The sequence below is a fragment of the Clupea harengus genome, chromosome 15, assembly GCF_900700415.2.
Source record: "Clupea harengus chromosome 15, Ch_v2.0.2, whole genome shotgun sequence".
Lineage (NCBI taxonomy): Eukaryota > Metazoa > Chordata > Actinopteri > Clupeiformes > Clupeidae > Clupea > Clupea harengus.
This window is the reverse complement of record NC_045166.1, coordinates 28,137,004-28,159,503: the sequence shown is the minus strand read 5'-3', so window position 1 is coordinate 28,159,503 and position 22,500 is coordinate 28,137,004. Positions and strand designations below refer to the sequence as shown.

The window sequence follows — 22,500 nt, the reverse complement described above, 5'->3', positions numbered from 1 at the left end:
CTGGGCCTGAGAATCTTTGATCTTGGGGACAACAACCGACTGAAGCCATTCCCCCATCTCTGGACCCCAGCTATTACAATATCTGTACCTCTAGACCTCTGCTGTAACACATGCAGTATCACCACAGCAGACATAAGACATTGTGTGTGAAAGGTTTTGATGAGCTCTGTGTTGCATAACCTCACTCTCCCAAGTGTTTAGTCCCTCTGTTATTGCATACATGTTCTGATACCTGGTTTTATATGACAACCACAATATTATGTACCATGACAGTACATCTTAATGAGACTGTATTCATCCAAACAATTGACCCCCAATGAAATGTGTTCCTCTGTTTCTTTATTAATACCGTTATAATGAGACCAGTATGTTTTAAAATGTGTTCCTCTGTTTCTTTATTAATGCCATTATAATGAGACCAGTGTGTTTTAAAATGTGTTCCTCTGTTTCTTTATTAATACCGTTATAATGAGACCAGAATGTTTTAAAATGTGTTCCTCTGTTTCTTTATTAATGCCATTATAATGAGACCAGTATGTTTTAAAATGTGTTCCTCTGTTTCTTTATTAATACCGTTATAATGAGACCAGAATGCTTTAAAATGTTTCTGGTGCCAAATGATGAATAAAGAGTTATAGACTGGCATTCAATGTGCCTAATGTACTATTTTTCTTGGTGTGTGTGTGTGTGTGTGTGTGTGTGTGTGTGTGTGTGTGTGTGATTTATTTCAGAAGTACTTTTGTTAAATGTATTGAAATTCCTTTATCGGGGCAAAATGAAAAGTCATTGAGGACCTTCTCGAAATACAGTGGTGTGATGAACATGGAACAGTTGTGCAAAAACAAGTGTCATGTAAGGTCAAGCAGAGAGGCCTGTTTTTAGAGATGAGGGTCATGTAAGGTCAAGCAGAGAGGCCTGTTTTTAGAGACGAGGGTCATGTAAGGTCAAGCAGAGAGGCCTGTTTTTAGAGATGAGGGTCATGTAAGGTCAAGCAGAGAGGCCTGTTTTCTAAAATCATGACAGTGCAGTTTCTACAGGTGCAGATTAGTCAAGGACAGGCCAGTATTAATTAAAGGGTCTCTGCATAGGGGATGCAGATTAGTCAAGGACAGGCCAGTATTAATTAAAGGGTCTCTGCATAGAGGATGCAGATTAGTCAAGGACAGGCGAAACTTCCCAAAACAGCCCTAAACAGGGTCACCATTGTCTGGAAATGTTTTTTCGGCAATTTGTGAGCAGAATATTCTGATTGCCTCAATTTTGATAAGTGTTTCGTTTTCAATTGGAAAAGCATAGTGACGGAAATTGTGGTATAAAAAGTAAGTGCACTGATTCTTGACAGAGATGCTCCATAGACCAAATCAAATTGGATGGAAGTCTGCAAGATTGAATAAACTTCAGTTCATCACATTCAGTCGACTGCCTTTCATTGAAGTAGCAACTTTAAGATTTGAAGAGATTAGTTTCGACTACAACAGTTTCTCATTCATCCTGTGTCTATGATTTCACTCCTTACTCATTATTACTCTTCTTGAGTTCATTTCCCCCAAGTGTTATCATATGTTTCATTTATTTAGTGTCTGCCTATACCTGGGTCCACTCACAGCTGAAGACAGGGGGGTCATGTTGGAATGACGCTGGAAAGGACTTTGGTCCCAAACCTCCCATTGGTTTCCACTAAATTGGCTAAAAATGGTGGTTTTACTTTGGGCAACGAACCCTCATGTGAAACCATGATCTCCCCCTTGGTGCACACCATTGTAGAGAATAAACCTTGTTCCTGATGGAGAACCATCCTCTTGGCATTGGTGTGTTCCATTTACCTGATGGAGAACCATCCTCTTGCCGTTGGTGTGTTCCATTTACCTGATGGAGAACCATCCTCTTGCCGTTGGTGCGTTCCATTTACCTGATGGAGAATCATCCTCTTGCTGTTGGTGTGTTCCATTTACCTGATGGAGAACCATCCTCTTGCCGTTCTTGTGTTCCATTTACCTGATGGAGAACCATCCTCTTGCCGTTGGTGCGTTCCATTTACCCTGCAAGTCAGAACTCGGAGCTGGAGTTGTTTGAGTTCCAGTAACAGAACAGAAATACCTTGCAGCAACTGTAAGGCAACCTGCATTTAGTTTGAGAGTCAAAAACAGACATTTTAATGGATTGTGAAAGTTGTGTCCTCATCTCTACTCTAAATATATATCCTCACAAAGTTACATGTTGAAAATAATCACCAATTAATGGAACCTTCTTGATGTCTGTGTAATGTAGATCTTTAACTTCAATCAAATAGCCATTTCTTTAAAATGTCTACATCTATTTATTACATTTAAATTTATATACAATAATACGTGAATACATGTTTTGTGTTTGCAAAGAAGGCCTAATGTGTTTTAAATATGTTCTTTCAATAGTAGTTTTATATATTATATAAATAGAAATGAGAAAAATACAGTATTTCTACATTCAAACGTACATTGTGTAAATCACATACTCATAGATGCAGAATATTCCTGTTAAAGGGCCTTTAAAACAGTAAGCACTACATGACAGCATGAGTGAAATGTGTCTGTCTCCACCTGGAGCAGCAGGAGCCTCAGACCCCTCACTCCTGTCTGTCAGCCTGGGAGCTGCTGTCTTTAGTCCCGTCCTCCCCTGTGTCCCCCGTCCCCTCTGTGTTCAGACCCCTCACTCCTGTCTGTCAGCCTGGGAGCCGCTGTCTTTAGTCCCGTCCTCCCCTGTGTCCCCCGTCCCCTCTGTGTTCAGACCCCTCACTCCTGTCTGTCTGTCAGCCTGGGAGCTGCTGTCTTTAGTCCCGTCCTCCCTTGTGTCCACCGTCCCCTCTGTGTTCAGACCCCTCACTCCTGTCTGTCTGTCAGCCTGGGAGCTGCTGTCTTTAGTCCCGTCCTCCCCTGTGTCCACCGTCCCCTCTGTGTTCAGACCCCTCACTCCTGTCTGTCTGTCAGCCTGGGAGCTGCTGTCTTTAGTCCCGTCCTCCCCTGTGTCCCCCGTCCCCTCTGTGCTCAGACCCCTCACTCCTGTCTGTCTGTCAGCCTGGGAGCTGCTGTCTTTAGTCCCGTCCTCCCCTGTGTCCCCCGTCCCCTCTGTGTTCAGACCCCTCACTCCTGTCTGTCTGTCAGCCTGGGAGCTGCTGTCTTTAGTCCCGTCCTCCCCTGTGTCCCCCGTCCCCTCTGTGCTCTGGAGTCTCACCAGCTGTCTGCACACCCGCTGGAAGGCGGGGCTGGAGAAGTAGTAGAGCACAGGGTCCAGTATGCTGTTGAGGAAGGTGAGGGTCAGCGTGGGGTAGAAGACCATGTTTATTTCCTCCACGGATTCACACAGCCTCTGCGACCCAATCATCACCCAGATCAGCACCTGGGCCACGTTGCTGGGCAGGAAGCAGACAACGAACACCATCACCACCTCTTGATGTTGTCATGGCGATCCAGATGCCTTCGCCTGAGCTCAGAGACGATGCGGAGCGAGCAGACAAGGATCAGAGTCAGGGGGACGAAGAAGGAGATCATGAAGACAGACTTGTACCAGAGGGACACAGGGTCCGAAGCCAGATCATGAAGACAGACTTGTACCAGAGGGACACAGGGTCCAAAGCCAGATCATGAAGACAGACTTGTACCAGAGGGACGCAGGGTGCAAAGCCAGATCATGAAGACAGACTTGTACCAGAGGGACACAGGGTCCGAAGCCAGATCATGAAGACAGACTTGTACCAGAGGGACACAGGGTCCAAAGCCAGGCACACCAGGAAGCTCTCGCACTGCGTGGCACGTCCCACCACCAGCTGCTGTGGCGTGTTTGCATATCTGGTCCAGTCAGTGACTAAATGAAGTTTATATATTTCCTTTCCTGTAAATTTAATTCATCAGTGTGCAGCTCGGGTATTGACAGGGTTCACGAATGCAGCTGTATGTAAACAAATTATTTGAATTGAATTGCTTTTGGCATAATCTCTCATTTAGTGTCCTAAAGTTTGTGCCTTGTTTTGAGAAGAACATCATATTGATCATATTTCCTGTGTTATTTACATTACATTGCTGTCTACTGGTATTGCCCTGGTAGGATCAACTATATTTGAATTTGGACATTTGAACAATGTATCAGTAGTGATGAGCTTGGATTGTAGGATGAGTCAATATTGTTTGAAGCCATTTAGGGAAGTTTACCATTTTTAATCATTAGATGATTGTAAATATGCTAATGATGGAGTTGTATTAGTCTTTGAGGTTAATGTGGCAGTCCACCTGGACGTTCCTCATTCTTACCTTTTATATAACATAACATTTCAACATGTAGACCTAGTCTCCAATTTTTAAAGTAAATAAGATCTCATATTCTTAATTTCAAAGTTTTAAATCAAACCGTTCCTTAACTCTAACAAAGTATTAATTTCATTTCTTTCAAAAGAGTACATTCTTTGTCTTTTTTTTTTTTTCCAATCATGTTCTGAAACGGGCTGGTTTCTTGATAGCCTTCCCTGATCTGGTGGTTACTTCTGGTGGTTTAGGTTCTGGCACATTGACAGTCTCTTTTTCCTCTGCATTTTCCAGGAGCAGTGGGCAGCCTTTATGGCCTTATGGGGACCAAGTCAAGTGATCCGTCCGTCTTGGTCAGGGACGGACAGGAGAGTGTTCTGTTCTTCTGCATGTTTTTCTGTTGGGGTTCTTAGTGGAGGAAACCCCTTGTGAACACGGGGAGAACACACACACTCACACTCACACACACACACACACACACACACACACACACACACACTCACACACAGAAAGGCCTGGGAGATTGCCCACCTGAGCACTGAAGGCCTGGGAGATAGCCCACCTGAGCACTGAAGGTCTGGGGAGAACCTGCAAACTCCACACAGAAAGGCCCGGGAGATAGCCCACCTGAGCACTGAAGGTCTGGGGAGAACCTGCAAACTCCACACAGAAAGGCCCGGGAGATAGCCCACCTGAGCACTGAAGGTCTGGGGAGAACATGCAAACTCCACACAGAAAGGCCCGGGAGATAGCCCACCTGAGCACTGAAGGTCTGGGAGATAGCCCACCTGAGCACTGAAGGTCTGGGGAGAACCTGCCCCCCAGTACCAACAGCGCCCCATGCGGGAATCGAACCCAGGACCTTGTCGCCCTGATCACATGCAATAAGAGAGAAATGCAAGACACTGACAGCTGGGCCACAGCTATTACAGGAACAACAAAAAACCATCACACACACACACACACTCACAAACACACACACAACAACACACTCACTCTCACACAACACACACACACACACACACACACACACACACACACACACACACACACACACACTTGCAGTAATAATAATAATAATAATAATAATAATAATTCATTTAATTTATAGCACACTCTATATTCATCTGAATCTCAGAGTGCTACAGTAAAAACATAGTTAAAAAAACATAGTTAAAACAACCTATAATAAAACATGGTTAAAAGCATAGTTAAGAACATAGTTAAAAACATAGTTTAAAAAACTAAGTTTAAAAACATAGTTTAAAAACATAATTTACAAACATAGTTTACAAACATAGTTAGAGAGACTACAGCAGCATCCCACAGCGAAGATAGTCTAGTTCATAGAGTTCAGCTGCCAATATGCGTGTATGTGCTTAATGGATATGGTGATGAGGAATAATGTTTCCACAGCCATCAGTATTTGAGAGCAAAGGTCACGCTATAAGAGAGAGAATTTGGTTTGTAAAGACAAATTTGATATACAGATAGAGAGATACATTTAGGTACAAAACTAATGTTGTTAATGATGTAATATGGCCACTTTATCAGCATCAGTATTAGCATAGTATGATATAGAAGGAGAAGGAGAGGGAGAGGGAGAGGCTGCCCTCACACACACACACACACACACACACTCAGACATAACCACACTCATAGTATGATATAGAAGGAGAGGGAGAGGCTGCCCAGCCAGGTGTTTGCATTCATGCTTTTGGACGTTTGAATAGAGACACACCTGAACACACACACACTCAGTGACTCATATCTACAAAGGAATCTCTTCACACACTCTGTATTTCTCTCACTCACTCACACACACACACACACACACACACACACACACACACACACACACACACACACACACACACACACACACACACACACACACACACACACACACACACACACACACACACACCCATACAACCAATCACACCTACAGACTTTCACATACAAAAACACTGGAACACTTTCACACTCCTATAAACGAAGGACTCATCTCACACAAAGGAATCAAATGAAACAAACCCAAATACTTACACACACTCAACATCACCATTCATACAAAGGACTCCCTTCAGACAAACACACACACACACTGTTTTTCACACACACTCTCTCACACAGACACTGATAGGTGAAAAATTCACTCAAGTTACCTCAGGACTCCGGAGTTGCATATACAGTGGGGAAAATAAGTATTTGAACCCCTGCCGATTTCGCAAGTTTGGCCACTTGCAAAGAAATGTGTGATCTATAATTGTAATGGTAGGTGTATTTTAACAGTGAGAAATAGAATATCAACAAACAAATCCAGAAAACTGCATTTTATAACATTTATGACTTTATTTGTATTTGATGCAGATCTCTATCCGCCTTGACTACTGCAACGCCCTCCTAACGGGCCTGCCGGCTTGCGTGATGATCCAGAACCAACCGAACCAACCGAAGAGGACCCCAGGGACAATCAACCCCAGGTCGTTCTCTCAGTGTGCTTGTGGCTGTGAGAGAAAGCAAACACAATGGCAGAGGCTAATTTAAAGAAAGAAGAGGACTCCTTCACATGTCCAGTCTGTCTAGATCTGCTGAAGGATCCAGTGACTATTCCCTGTGGACATAATCATTTCTGCATGAGGTGCATTGAGGGCTGCTGGGATCAGGAGGATCAGAGAGGAGTCTACAGCTGCCCCCTGTGCAAACACACCTTCACTCTTCACTCCCAGACCTACACTCTACAAGAATACTCTGATTGCTGAAATGGTGGAGACATTCTCCTCCTCTCTACCTTCCTGTTGAAACACTATAGAGATGTGGAATGATGATGTTTTGACTTTTTGTTGGTGTAAATGCCTCACTATTTCAAATTAAAGCTGCTAAATGATTTAAAGGCACAACTGCACATCCAAACAGCCAGTTCTCAGGCCCACTGCAGATGAAGTTCTCTCATGAACACCATTTCACACCAAGCACTGTGTTGGTTCCTCAGGTATACCAGCTATACCACTCCCTCTTGCTCTCTCTCTCTCCCTCTCTCTCTCTCCCTCCCTCTTCCTCTCTCTCACTCTCTCTTCCTCTCTCTCTCTCCCTCCCTCTCTCTCTCTCCCTCTTCCTCTCTCTCCCTCTCTCCCTCCCTCTTCCTCTCTCTCTCCCTCCCTCTTCCTCTCTCTCTCTCTCTCTCTCTCACACACACACACTCACTCACACTCACACAGACGCACATTCTCAAATCATCTGACTGACTCCTCCCCAACAGTGTGTCAACAACATCTCTGCCACTCCTCTTTAGAATAAAACACATGACACAGAAACTGAACTCACACACACTGTTATCTCCCTGTGTGTAATCGTGGCTGTGAGAAATGGCGGAATCTTCGACCCAAAGACAGGATTCTTTCACTTGTTCAGTTTGTCTGGATCTAATGAAGGATCCAGTTACTGTTCCATGTGGACACACTTATTGTCTGGGCTGTATTAAAGGTTGCTTGGATCAGGAAGATGGTAAAGGCATCTACAGCTGCCCCCAGTGCAGACAGACATTTAGGCCAAGACCTGTTCTCAGTAGAAACATTCTGATTGCTGAAATGGTGGAGGAATTTAGGAAGACCAGAATCAAAACTGATGATCCTGCTCACTGTTATGCTGGACCTGGAGATGTGGAGTGTGACGTCTGCACTGGGAGAAAACTCAAAGCTGTGAAGTCCTGTCTGGATTGTGTGTTGTCTTACTGTGAAACTCACTTCAAAGCTCACAATGACCTGAACCCTGGAAGAAAACACTCAGTGATTGATGCCACAGGCAAGCTACAGGAGAGGATCTGCTCTCATCATAAGAAGGTTTTTGAAATATTTTGTCGAACGGATCAGAGTTGTATCTGCTTTCTGTGCATGATGGACGAACATAAAGGCCATGACACAGTTTCAGCTGCAGCAGAACGGACAGACAAACAGGTCAGTACTGGAGCTACATGTGTGTCCAAAATTTCTATGAGGGCTCTTATACATACTAACTGTGAATGTAATACTATAACTACAAGAATACTATCTCACCACTCTTTAAGTCTGGGCGTTTCCGCAATGACTTTGCACATTAGAAAAAGGAAGAATCGGGAAATGATTATCAGGTGCAAGATCTAGTCTTGAGTAAAAACAGGTTATACAGGTTTGACAGGCTTGACAAGTTTTTACTGTTTAACAAAGTGCTCCTGTAATGGGGAGCGGCAGTGTAGATCCAACTACACCACCCAGTTCAAAGAGGCAGTGTTGATCCGACTATACCACCCAGTTTAAAGAGGCAGTGTAGATCCGACTACACCACCCAGTTTAAAGAGATGGGACTCTATGTGTACAGGTTCTTGGTTTGGTGGGAGTCACACAACAGAATCATCCAGAGAGTTGCGATAAAAAAATATAATATTTATTACAAACTTTGCTTTCTAAAACAAAAGGTACACCGTAACACAGATCTATCCAAAGCGTCTACAACAGTCCGTGACTCAACCCAATCACCATCCACAGTAGAATTCCCCTTCAGTCCGCCAGCGTCTGCTACACCACATCAGAGCCGCTCTACGCTGGCCTATCCAAGCACGCAAACGCGCATGCGTGAACAGAGAGAGAGAGAGAGAGAGAGAGAGAGAGAGAGAGAGAGAGAGAGAGAGAGAAACGCCAGTACCTCCATAAGTAGCAAATGCACTTTCACTGGCAGCCCACGGACACAGAAGCAGGGGCAGTGAAGGCAAACTTAGAACCGTGACCTCGTGCAGCAGACTGGGCCTTCATGGCACTCTAACCAATCCTGACGGATGTCCAGCACCTCACAGACTGTTCGCTGTTCATTTAAAAAAGGTGCCAATCATAGCGGTAATTACCAGCACCTGTTACCACGCAGTCAGCCGCTGGTTAGGTGCAGACAAGGGGGCAGAGAGTTCAAATAATGAGTGGTCCTAATTAAAGACATGGCAACCCAAACATGCAATCAAAATAAAACACAACGTGGCGCATAATTTGGACCACACACCGTTATCCAACCTCCCTGTCGGCAGGGAAAACGTATTTCCTAAAGAATCCGTATTGAAACCGGATATCGTCACTTTACTCCGGTCTTTGGTTGGATAAAACTTGTCACATGTCCTGAACAGAAATGGACAAGGACCTTTGATTTATTCTTTAGGAACCATGTCGATGCCTGACTTTTAATGTTGTGTCACGTTAACATTAATAGCGATTGAATTACACGTTACAGCGGTAAATAAACGTTAATAACTTGAATGACTGATTAAGGATATATGTTACACATCACAAACACACGTAATCGATGGGTTTTGGGGGGAATGAGGTAATTGGTTAGCTTGAATTACAGTATCTTAGGCGAGCTAATTGACGTAGCTCGCTCTTCAGTGTTTGGGCTGGTTAGCTCAAGCAGTATCTTACGCAAGCTAATTTACCTAGCTAGCTAGCTAGCAATTGAATTACACTCGTGTCGGTACAATCGCTAGCGGTAAATAAACATAAATAACTTGAATGACTGATAAAGGATATATGTTACACATCACAAACACACACAATCAATGGGTTTTGGGGGAAATGAGGTAATTGGTTAGCTTAAATTACAGTATCTTAGGTGAGCTAATTGCCCTAGCTAGCTAGCTATACCGGAATTAACAGTGCTAGCTTTGTGTTTGATCATATGGCTTCGTAAAAGTTCGGTTAACAAGTCACTTGTGTGTTTAGTTGTATGACTTCGTAAAAGTTCGTTTAACAAGTCAATTGAGCATTAAGCCACCTGACTATGATGGGTCAATTCATATCAGCATGCTAACGTTATACTTATTAGCAGCGAAGCTAGCTAGCTACTATGTGTTCCAATGGATTGTTGGTCTAAGCGTTAGCAGCAACCTAACAATAATGGAGAGCTTCAGTTAAGACCTACAATACTCTGCAACATTTGTGTACCACATGAACAACTAACCGAGTCAATGTAGACATATAAAAAGTCGTGTAGATAGCTTTATTCACATAAGCCGTATAACTTCACAAAAATAATAATAATTTAAAGAAAACCGATCGTTTGAATGTCAGGCGATCAACACAACTTCTCAACTAAAAAGTAAAGGTCCTAATCAAACGGAGTAAAGTGACGACTTCCGGTTTCAATACGGATTCTTTAGGAAATACGTTTTCCCCGCCGACACTCCCATTATGACATCTCTTGAACTAAACTAATGGCTTTATCCTCATTTTCACTTCAAAATGATAGCGACCGCTTCAATGTGTCATTAAATCGCTTAAAAAGACTCAAATGTACTTAAAGGTTTTTGCTTATAAATGTTCGGTTGTCATGTGTGATGTTTGATCATCTTTGTTGTAAACAATCCACCGATGAAGAGAGCTGTTTGTTTTAACAGAGGCAGTTGGGGCAGACCCAGAGGAGATTCCAGAAGAGAATCCAGGAGAGAGAGAAGGAGCTGCAGGAGCTGAGGAAGGCTGTGGAGACTCTCAAGGTGAGAACTGACCACATAAGACAACAGCTGGCTCAGCAATCGCTTGTTATTGTGTTATCACCGTTATGCTGCCATCTCTACATGATACAGACCATCACAGAAAGACATGTTTGGCAGGATTTACCCTTGGTCATTTGATCAAGAAGAGCCAGTCACACCAGAGTGAGTTCGCTCCTTCACTTACCTCTGTGTGTCTCCTGTCCCCCTCCTCTTTGTGTGTCTCCTAACAGAGCTCTGCACAGACAGCAGTCGAGGACAGTGAGAGGATCTTCATTGAGATGATCCACTCCATTGAGAGAAGGCGCTCTGAGGTGAAAGAGCTGATCAGAGCTCAGGAGAAGGCTAAGGTGAGTCGGGCTGAAGACCTCCTGAAGCGACTGGAGCAGGAGATTGCTGAGCTGAAGAGGAGAGATGCTGAGCTGGAGCAGCTTTCACACACAGAGGATCACATCCATTTCCTCAAGGTGACAGAATTTTAAATAAAGCATCCATGTGGGTTTAAGAGGACAAATGCATAATTTCTAGATCTTTTAATGTAATGTCTTAATGTGTCTAACATATTCAAATACCTAATCACATGAGTGCATACACACTAAACCAACTGAATTCAGCCATCATGTCTGCAGCCTTTAGGGAAACACAGACCTGGCTGAATATTCAGGTGGTCTGCCTCACCTTTTATGTATTTCTCTCTGTAGAATGTTCTGTCAATCAGAGACTCTCCTCACTCCTCGCCCAGCATGACCTTCAACCAAAGCTTCTCTTTTGAGGCTGTGAAGGAATCTGTCTCTGGAGTGAAGGTGCAGCTGGATGACATCTTCAGGCAGGAAGTAGTCAAGATATCTGCAGCAGGTGGATAAACATGTAGAACTGACTCAATGATGAATTCCTTATTTCACAGATTGAGAAGACAAGGATCTCACTTCATTTTGATGTATTTTCTGTATCTCTCAACAGTAAAGAATATCCAGATCATCCAGTCCTTAAAATGTGAGTGTCTCTCTCTCTCTTTCTCTCTCTGTCACAGACACACACACACTGACACACACACACACACACACACACACACACACACACACACACACACACACACACACACACACAGTATCAATAGTTATTACACTGATCAGGTTTGTAGCCCTCTGAGTTCTAGTTTGCTGAAGCCATCTGATGAAATATGTTGTTTTAATTTCATGTGTCTGTATTAGAATTTACACTATGAGTTTAAACTGCATTTGAAATTTGATATCAGTTTGGGTTGAAGCAGTAGACACGTCAGTAAAAATGTTGTGAACAGGGTTTAGGTTACATTCCTGGACACCAGTGACGGTTTTATGTTATATATATATATAAGCACTGCAAAGCTGAATAACCCTTGGTAAAGGAAAAGGCAGTTGCCTAAGAAATAACATTTGCTTTCACAGCTGATCCTGAGCTCTCAGTCAGAAGAACAAACAGTAAGGAGAACCTGCCACCATCGAGTAAGTCATTACTGACTGATTCTAACAGCCTCTAAGCCTGTACATCAGGAGTCTAGCACAGAAATAATAGTTTCACTGTATCTTATCACTGATATAATCTGATCTCAATAAAACCCTCTTTCAGCTGTGAGACGTAGGAGGCATGGAGGTGTGGTTGGGCTCCAGAGTTTGAAATAAAGGCCTTGATATTAATCACGTCTAAAAATGCCCTTAGCCTTATTTATCTAGGGATTAGGAGAGATTAAAGCATAATTACTAGATCTTAAAATTACATTGTGATCAGGGAAACAGACAAAAACGGAAGCCAGTGGAGGTCAGAGATGAAGTTCAATTTCAGGTTCAGAAACAAACTGCAAAGCTGAAACTCAATGGCTTTGGATCATTTGTTTTAAAAAGAACATGTTAAAGTACTTCTGATTGAGTTCATACTGTATACCCCCCCTCACTAAAAATACATCAAAAGTCTTCAACCAGTGTGCTCTACACACACACACACTACAACCACCAAAACACTTCATACCTCACCCAAAAGTGACTCCCGCTGCCATAACTATAGCATAAGCTCTCTCCCATTAAACTACGTCATCACTCAATGTACAGTGAACTAAAAGAAACAACAACTTGAATTATTACAAAATGCATATATTATGTGTTGCTGTATCCTATTTGCATAGTTTAGTGTTGCATTGCAAAAGGAAAGAAAAACGTATGACATCTCTTATAATACATATTGTAATACAAAACAAATACAGTAAATATAAAATTCAGCTAAAAGCCTCAAGACAGCTCTATGCTAAAACTCAGATGGTAAACTATAGTACAAAAAAAGCATGCAGACACTTTTCATTCCCAGTACAGTAAGTGAAACTACAACACATGAGACTAATGCTGATCTATGGTGATTTTTTCATGAACATTCTCCCTTTCCTTGAATCTTTAGAAAAATATCTTTATAGTCTCATTTCAATTAATTCCGTTTTCTACTTTGTTTTGATTGTTTGCAGCCTTGTTACCAACTGTAGTAGTTGTAGTTGTTGCTGAAGACATTCTCCTACTATTACTGTTGTATATGTAAGTCATGGGCTCTCAATGAGACTATTACTGTTGTATATGTAAGTCATGGACTCTCAATGAGACTATTACTGTTGTATATGTAAGTCATGGGTCCTCAATGAGACTATTAGTGTTGTATATGTAAGTCATGGACTCTCAATGAGAATGTGACCCAGAAATCACACTTGCCTTATAAATATTTGTGGAATATGGGGGATTTCAGGGTTGGATAAGATGTGCTAAAGATTCAAGGCAAGGGAGAATGTTGCTGTACTGTAAATGTGAAGTTCATAAAGATTTCACACTACATTCAGAGGACACCACGGATCAGCATTAAGGCTGCAGGACACTTCTAGTAGCAGACTTATGTGCTGTTGATTCACTTACTGTACTGGGAATGAAACATGTCTGCACACTGTTCTTGGTACTATAGTTTACCACAGAACATTTAGCATAGAGTTGTCTTGAGGCATAGAGCTCAATTTCATATTTGACTGTATTTGTTTGGTATTACAATATGTACTAAGCAATGCAACACTAAACTATGTAAAAATGGAGGATACAGCAACACATAACATATGCATTTTGCAATGCTTCAAATTGTTTGTGATTGTAAAAAACTGTGATGGGAAAATGTCTTCAGCAACAACTACATCACACAAGCACATTTCAATGCAAATGCTGTTCTGTACCACTTTTGTATAGTTGGTAACAAGGCTGCAAACAAACAAAACAAAGCATAAAACTGAACACAATTTCTGCAAACAATGAGAATAATCTGTCTTATTTCAAGTGTATTAATTTGTCTGTTGAATACTGCATCTTTCCATCAACAGCGATCTAAATGTTGTCCAGTTTTGAAGTGAACTGTTCTGAGCAGAGTATCTAAATGTCTGTAAAATTGCTGTAGTTGCACAGAGTGTTACTGGTGGTGAACATTGACTGAGACAGGTATCCATGAATATCAGAAGAAGTGGTCATTTAATACATTTTGTATCAAAGCAATGAAAAGTATCCAACGTTTAGCTCACTTGTGAATGTGTTTATTGGTTTGAAAAGTGTACATTGTATTGACACAAGTGTGAAAATGATTAGAGAAATATTGGTCGACTTGAGATTATGAATTTATGAATCTATTTATGAATGCCCTTCTCTCTCAGTTTAATGGGCTGTAATGTGATGTTTTCTGTCTCAGTGTCTGAAGTCCAGGCTGTTTTTCCTGAACCAGTGACCAGAGAGGAGTTCTCACAGTGTAAGTTGGACATAAAGACATGCAAGCTATCACACACACACACACAACGTGCACACACACATGCACACACAGGGATACACTCACGTGCATAGAATCATGATCAATTAGCAAACCCACATACAAATTCAAACTTACCTTCATGTAAACATGTATAACATCACACACAGTGACCCACAACCCCACACACACACACACACACACACACATTCATGCTTTTGAATATACAGCCACTGGAACATTTACACACTCAATGTCACTCATATAAAAAGATTTCCATTTACACGCATGCGTACACACACACACACACACACACTGCATGCAAACATCAAACAGATACAAAATCAAACACAAACACACAGACAGACACCAGACTCAAAATTCAATTCAATTTTATTTATATGGTGCCAAAACTATATAATTGTCTCAAGGCGCTTTACAGAGTCCAGGTCCTGAACCCCCTTAGTGAAAGCACAATGGCCAGAGGGGCAAGGGGAAAACTCAACCCTGTTAATCAGGAAGGAGCCTTAAGCAGAACCAGAGCACATAAGGGGGGGCCCTTCTGCTTGGAGCCGGCCGGGTGGAGATAGAAGGGGAGGGGCTTGATGGAAAGGGGAGGGACTTGTGTCAGAAGGGGAGGGGCTTGTTGCAGAAGGGGGGGGGGGGGTAGGGGGGACAATCAGAATCATGGCAGATGAAATCATACACGTATCAGGATCAAAACTCCCTGTTAGTCAGGAAGGAACCTTAAGCAGCTTCTGGGTGAGGAGGACTGGCAGGGGGAGGGGCTTGTGGCAAAAGGGGAGGGGATGGGGAGGGGCGTGTTTCAGAAGGGGAGGAGAATGGGATTGGCCTGTGGCAGAAGGGGAGGGGGGACAATCAGAATCATGGCAGATGAAATCATACACGTATCAGGATGAGCAAGCTAGCATACATGTGGTAAATGTACACAATACATACAAACATAACATGGTATATACATTATACATACAAAATTGATAGTGGATCAGTGTTAATTTTGGCAGCTATTTTAGATTTAGTCTTAGTCTTAGTCTTTAGACGAAAATGCATATTAGTTTTAGTCACTTTTAGTCATTTTTATCCTCCTTAGTTTTAGTCTAGTTTTCGTCGACGAAAACTCAGAACATTTTAGTCTAGTTTTAGTCGACGAAGTCTCATTACATTTTAGTCTAGTTTTAGTCACATTTGAAAGTCCATCTTATAGCCACATTAAACTCCTTTACTTCCCTTCTCAGGCCCGGGGACCCCTTGTGTTGTGTCTACAACTGCATAATAGCCAAGCTTGCAGTACTTAAACTGTGGATGCAATTAGTCTCTAAAATACAGATCTCCTAGTATATGCCTACAGCTGAATTCCAATGAATTCAACGTAAATAATAATTTTAAGGCAATACTTAATTAACAGTTTTATCATTAAAATATAAGAGAATATCAAGTCTAGATTTTGAAGATTCAAATGATGTGATAACACAATACAACTACTATGCCTACCTGGTCTTAGTTAAATCAACCACATATCCTCCATATGAATTGCTGTGCAATCTGATAACCAACATATTTAGCTAGACAGATAGTTTGAGAGTTGAAAGTAATGCCAATGATAATAACAATTGCATAAATAGACAAGGATATGTAAACCAATCACGTATTCATTTATTTTTTCTTGATTAATGTCATGCGTGGCCTGTCCTATAGTCCATTCTGCAATGCGTTTACTAGCTAGTTATCGATAGCTAGTATAACTTAGCTAGCAATCGATAGCTAGTATAACTTAGCTATGCTACCTCATAGTTAGCTAACATTAGCTAGCTAAACGTTTTGGAACTCTTTTGCCAAGCCAAACGGCAGGTTTCAATCGAAAATGACTAGCTAGTTGTACAAGCTGACACAACATATACACTCGACTGCCCTTTTGAAGTTAACTTAACGTTGGCTAATATATTCTAATAACTAGTTAACATTAGCTAATTATCCTTGACAGTTACTAGCTCATTTACCTTGGCATAAATGGCAGGGTTGTCTTGTGCGCTTTCAGGTGCCTCTTGTTGTGTTCTTCCCACCTATTTTGAAGCCACAAGGTTTCTCGCCGGTTATTGCGGTGCATTGTGTTTTATTTTCTGTCAAGTTATAATTAAAGACTGTCCAGATATCTATTCTTATTTTTCTTCCAGTACCGAGTGCTTGAACTTCAGCCATCATAACGTCTGTTAGGGCGTCACTTGCATGTCTGGCCATCTCAGGGAGTGGAGGAGGGATAGATACAGGACCGGGCAACGTTCAACCAATGATGTGCATACAAGTTTAGAAAAAAAAAACAATTGTGACTTAGTCAACCACCAACATTTTCGTCTCGTCTCGTCAACGAAAGTTAAAATAGATTTAGTCATAGTTTTTATTTATAAAGATCCGTTTTCGTCACGTCTTAGTCTCGTCTCAGTCCCGGGAAAAAGGTCGTTAACGAATATTTTTCGTCATAGTTTTCGTCAACGAAATTAACACTGTAGTGGATAAGGTGAGGAGTGAGCATTCAAGTATTGTAGAACAGCCTAGTGGGTATACAGTGTGTGTGTGTGTGTGTGTGTGTGTGTGTGTATGTGTGTGTAGAACAGCTTAGTGGGTATACTGTGTGTGTGTGTGTGTGTGTGTGTGTGTGTGTGTGTGTATGTGTGTGTGTGTGTGTGTGTGTGTGTGTGTATGTGTGTGTGTGTGTGTGTGTGTGTGTGTGTGGTCAAAGGCTAGCACAGAGTATGGGGTAGAATAAGTGCATGACAGTGTGGTGGGGGTGAGTAGACGTAGGCCGAGGGTTTCTACAAGTAGATCAGGTGGAGTGTGTGTGTGTGTGTGTGTGTGTGTGTGTGTGTGTGTGTGTGTGTGTGTAGATCAGGTGGAGAGACTACAGTAGCATCCCACAGTGAAGATAGTCTATACTAGGAGGGTGTGTGTGTGTGTGTGTGTGTGTGTGTGTGTGTGTGTAGATCAGGTGGAGAGACTACAGCGGCATCCCACAGTGAAGATAGTCTAGACTAGGAGGGTGTGTGTGTGTGTGTGTGTGTGTGTGTGTGTGTGTGGAGGTGGATCAGGTGGAGAGATTACAGCAGAATCCCACAGTGAAGATAGTCTAGACTAGGAGGGTGTGTGTGTATGTGTGTGTGTGTGTGTGTGTGTGTGTGTGTGTGTGTGTGTGTGTGTGTGTGTGTGTGTGTGTGTGTGTGTGTGTAGATCAGGTGGAGAGACTACAGCAGCATCCCACAGCGAAGATAGTCTAGACTAGGAGTGTGTGTGTGTGTGTGTGTGTGTGTGTGTGTGTGTGTGTGTGTGTGTGTGTGTGTGTAGATCAGGTGGAGAGACTACAGCGGCATCCCACAGTGAAGATAGTCTAGACTAGGAGGGTGTGTGTGTGTGTGTGTGTGTGTGTGTGTGTGTGTGTGTGTGTGTGTGTGTGTGTGTGTAGATCAGGTGGAGAGACTACAGCAGCATCCCACAGTGAAGATAGTCTATACTAGGAGGGTGTGTGTGTGTGTGTGTGTGTGTGTGTGTGTGTGTGTGTGTAGATCAGGTGGAGAGACTACAGCAGCATCCCACAGTGAAGATAGTCTATACTAGGAGGGTGTGTGTGTGTGTGTGTGTGTGTGTGTGTGTGTGTGTGTGTAGATCAGGTGGAGAGACTACAGCAGCATCCCACAGTGAAGATAGTCTAGTTCATGGGTCAGCAACAGGCGGCCCGCGGGCAAATTGTGGCCCGCCAGTTCATTTTTTGAGCCAGTCAAATTATTCCGATCGTAGCAATTTTTTTAAGTGACAGTTTTTATACGACAACATTAATTCATGAAATAATACCCCGCTAATGGTTAGATTTACATTTTACTTTTATTTTGAAACCGGAAACTGGGTTTCCTGTCTGACTTTTCTGAAGTTTTTTATCGCTACATCTCACTACTGACAGATCGCTTGAGGAGAAACAGTGTGTTTTACAGTTATGGCTAGTAATCCTAAACGCCCGCGTCTATTCTCACTGGATGAGACAGTATTTATGTGCACCAACGATAACGAGCCACCACGTTTGGATGACAGACCATGTTGAAGGCAACCCTCTCGTAACGTCTTCGTATGGCTGTCACAAAGAAGTGTCGGTTGGTTTATAACTAGCATCTCTGAATTGACATCGGTAGATCAATGAAATTGAAATGGATCGTAAACCCATGACACTTTTATTGGGGGACTTTTGAAGGACGTTCAATAAAGCGAATTTTAACGTTACCTCACTCATAGAAATGACAAGTCACTTTGTTACTACAAAGCAAGCACCGGTGTACGTCAGTGAGAGCTGTTTTTGAGGACCAATAATGACAATGTGGGTAATCGGCTGTGTTTTCTGTTTGTGGAAGTCAGAAAAAACGTCTTTTAAAATTTGTATCGTCATCTCGTTTTGTAAGACTATTTTGCCAGCTAACCTGCTAGCTAGCTACCTTGTCTGAGGTAATGTTAGTCGATAGCGTGCTATTGAGTGCACCAGCCTCATCACTCCTTAAATTGAAGAGACATAGCTAGATCATTGACATTGTACCCTTTGCAAACCACAACAACTTTGTTGCAGATGAGACACGGGCTTTCCATTAGTGAAGCCGGGTAAGATGAAGGCAAAGTTTAATAGGCTCTGTTGTCGTTGTCAACTTTCCTCTTCAGACCTTTTGACAAAGACATTGTATGCTAATTTCTCTCTGCACGCTATTTTCCCAAACAATAAACATTGTAAGGAGGTGCGTCAACCAACTATTTCGAAATAAAAGTAGTCTAAGATGGACTCTAAGTAGTAGCCTAGGTCTAATTAGGAGGCTCAATGTTGAAAAAACTTCGTCATTGCTATTATTCACAATAGGCAAGGCTATATTGACAGGGGGTTAAGACAGAGTTCGTTAAAATAATTAAACTATTCAAACAGACAACCAATGGGCTCATTCACATGGTTTATTATCATTAGTTATTTGTAGTAGACCTATCCATTCTCCATGTAGGCCTAGTGTTGTGAGTGCACCTATCGCAGGGTCTTAATATGCAGTAACCCAGACTTTGGCCCGCCACCTAGTGGCGAGGAAAAATACTGGCCCGCGGCCCAAGTTACTTGCCGACCCCTGGTCTAGTTCATAGAGTTCGGCTGCTAATATGCGTGTATGTACTTAATGGATATGGTGATGAGGAACAATGTTTCCACAGCCATCAGTATTTGAGAGCAAAGGTCACGCTATAAGAGAGATCATTTGGTTTGTAATTTTGATACACAGATAGAGAGATAAGTTTAGGTAAACAACTAATGATAAACATGTACAGAATCACACAAAAACAAATCTCACTTATATGTTTAACATTCCTTCACAGAGGAAATCACAGAAATAAATCTCTTCCCCCACATGCAAGGAATCATATAAAACAACCACACACACACACACACACACACACACACACACACACACACACACACACACACACACACACACACACACACCTAAAATATATAAATACCTAAGTTTGTCCTGTCTTCTCCTCCATCAGACTCCTGTCACTTCACACTGGATCCAAACACAGCAAACAGATACCTCCATCTGTTTGAGGGGAACAGGAGAGTGGAGAGGAGAGATGAGGTCCAGTCATATCCTGATCATCCAGAGAGATTTCATGTGTATTATCAGGTGCTGTGTAGAGAGGGTGTGTCTGGACGCTGCTACTGGGAGGTTGAGAGGAGTGGGGGGGTTGATATATCAGTCTCATATAAAAGCATCAGCAGGAGAGGAGGGGGTCTTGAGTGTGTGTTTGGATGGAATGATCAGTCCTGGAGTCTGATCCTCCGCAGCAGCAGCTCCTCTTTCAGTCACAATAATAAAGAGACTAAACTCCCTCTAGTGGCCAGCTCCAGAATAGGAGTGTATATGGATCAAAGGGCAGGAACTCTGGCCTTCTACAGCATCTCTGACACAATCACCCTCCTGCACAGAGTCCAGACCACATTCACTCACACACTCTACCCTGGGTTTTATCTAGGTTTAAGATCATCGGTGAAGCTGCTGTGACTGACATGTCTAGATGCTGTTAGCACATATATCTCACACAATACTTAATTGAACACATCACTCACACGTAAGGATCTAGCAGCTGGGCCTGAGAATCTTTGATCTTGGGGACAACAACAGACTGATACCATTCCCCCATCTCTGGACCCAGGGCCGGCCCTAGCACATTTGGCGCCCTAGGCAAGCCTCACACACACACACACACACACACACACACACACACACACACACACACACACACACACACACAAGCAGGCCTCACACACACACACACACACACAGGGCCGGCCCTAGCACATTTGGCTCCCTAGGCAAGCCTCACACACACAGACACACACACACACACACACACACACACACACACACACACACACACACACACACACACAGGGCCGGCCCTAGCACATTTGGCGCCCTAGGCAAGCTTCACTCCTGGCGCTCCACCCCCCCCCCAAAAAAATCCAAGCTTCTTAACAGTTCTACACAGAGTAATGTAGTTACAGTTGTAGGCTATTATGACGGGCCCTAGTCAGTGGCGTAACACAGTGATTCCCAAAACATTTTACAGTCCCGTACCCTTTTTTTTCCTGTTTGTAACCGCCGCCGCCACGCCCCCTCTCCCCGCGCACATATTCCGCCTATAACACTTGTCAGTGTAATCTTCGATGAAAAACACTCTTCCCAGCAAAAAAAGAAAAGTGATGAGAATTTTTTTTTTGCTGGGCGCAGTTTTTGCTAACCCCCTCTCAGGGGCGCCCTAGGCAACCACCTATGAGCTCACATCTCCTAGGCAACCACCTATGAGCTCACATCTCCTAGGCAACCACCTATGAGCTCACATCTCCTAGGCAACCACCTATGAGCTCACATCTCCTAGGCAACCACCTATGAGCTCACATCTCCCAGGCAACCACCTATTAGCTCACATCTCCTATAGGCAACCACCTATGAGCTCACATCTCCTAGGCAACCACCTATGAGCTCACATCTCCTAGGCAACCACCTATGTCGCCTGTAGGAAAGACCGGCCCTGTCTGGACCCCAGCTATTACAATATCTGTACCTCTAGACCTCTGCTGTAACACATGCAGTATCACCACAGCAGACATAAGACATTGTGTGTGAAAGGTTTTGATGAGCTCTGTGTTGCATAACCTCACTCTCCCAAGTGTTTAATCTCTCTGTTATTGCATACATGTTCTGATATCTGGTTTTATATGACAACCACATTATTATGTACCATGACAGTAAATCTTAATGAGACTGTATTCATCCAACAATTGACCCCCAATGAAATGTTTCTTTATTAATACCATTATAATTAGACCAGTATGTTTTAAAATGTGTTCCTCTGTTTCTTTATTAATACCGTTATAATGAGACCAGTATGTTTTAAAATGTGTTCCTCTGTTTCTTTATTAATACCGTTATAATGAGACCAGTATGTTTTTAAAATGGTGAATAAAGAGTTATAGACTGGCATTCAATGTACTCTTTTTCTTGGTGTGTGTGTGTGTGTGTTTCTGTCTGTCTGTCTGTCTGTCTGACTGTCTGTCTGTCTGTGTGTGTGTGTGTGTGTGTGTGTGTGTGATTTATTTCAGAAGTATTTTTCTTAAATGTCTTGAAATTCCTTTATCTGGGCAAAATGAAAAGGACCTTCTCGCAATACAGTGGTGTGATGAACATGGAGCATTTTGCAAAAACAAGTGTCATGTAAGGTCAAGCAGAGAGGCCTGTTTTTAGAGATGAGGGTCATGTAAGGTCAAGCAGAGAGGCCTGTTTTTAGAGATGAGGGTCATGTAAGGTCAAGCAGAGAGGCCTGTTTTTAGAGATGAGGGTCATGTAAGGTCAAGCA

At 42.7% G+C, this 22,500-nt stretch overlaps 1 protein-coding gene and 1 pseudogene across 1 annotated transcript in view; both read left to right on the top strand.

Annotated features, from left to right (window-relative positions):
- LOC116223820 (tripartite motif-containing protein 16-like) overlaps window positions 1-20,683 on the top strand; it is a 72,927-nt gene extending 52,244 nt beyond the window's left edge. Inside the window, exons 5-8 of the mRNA XM_031581883.2 lie at window positions 11,737-11,769; window positions 12,204-12,260; window positions 14,509-14,565; window positions 20,131-20,683. Of these exons, the coding sequence (XP_031437743.1) occupies window positions 11,737-11,769; window positions 12,204-12,260; window positions 14,509-14,565; window positions 20,131-20,645 (662 nt within the window). The 3' untranslated portion in view covers window positions 20,646-20,683. The remainder of the gene's footprint in view (window positions 1-11,736; window positions 11,770-12,203; window positions 12,261-14,508; window positions 14,566-20,130) is intronic.
- LOC122133544 lies at window positions 7,617-10,805 on the top strand (annotated as a pseudogene).
- Window positions 20,684-22,500: the final 1,817 nt, after the last annotated feature.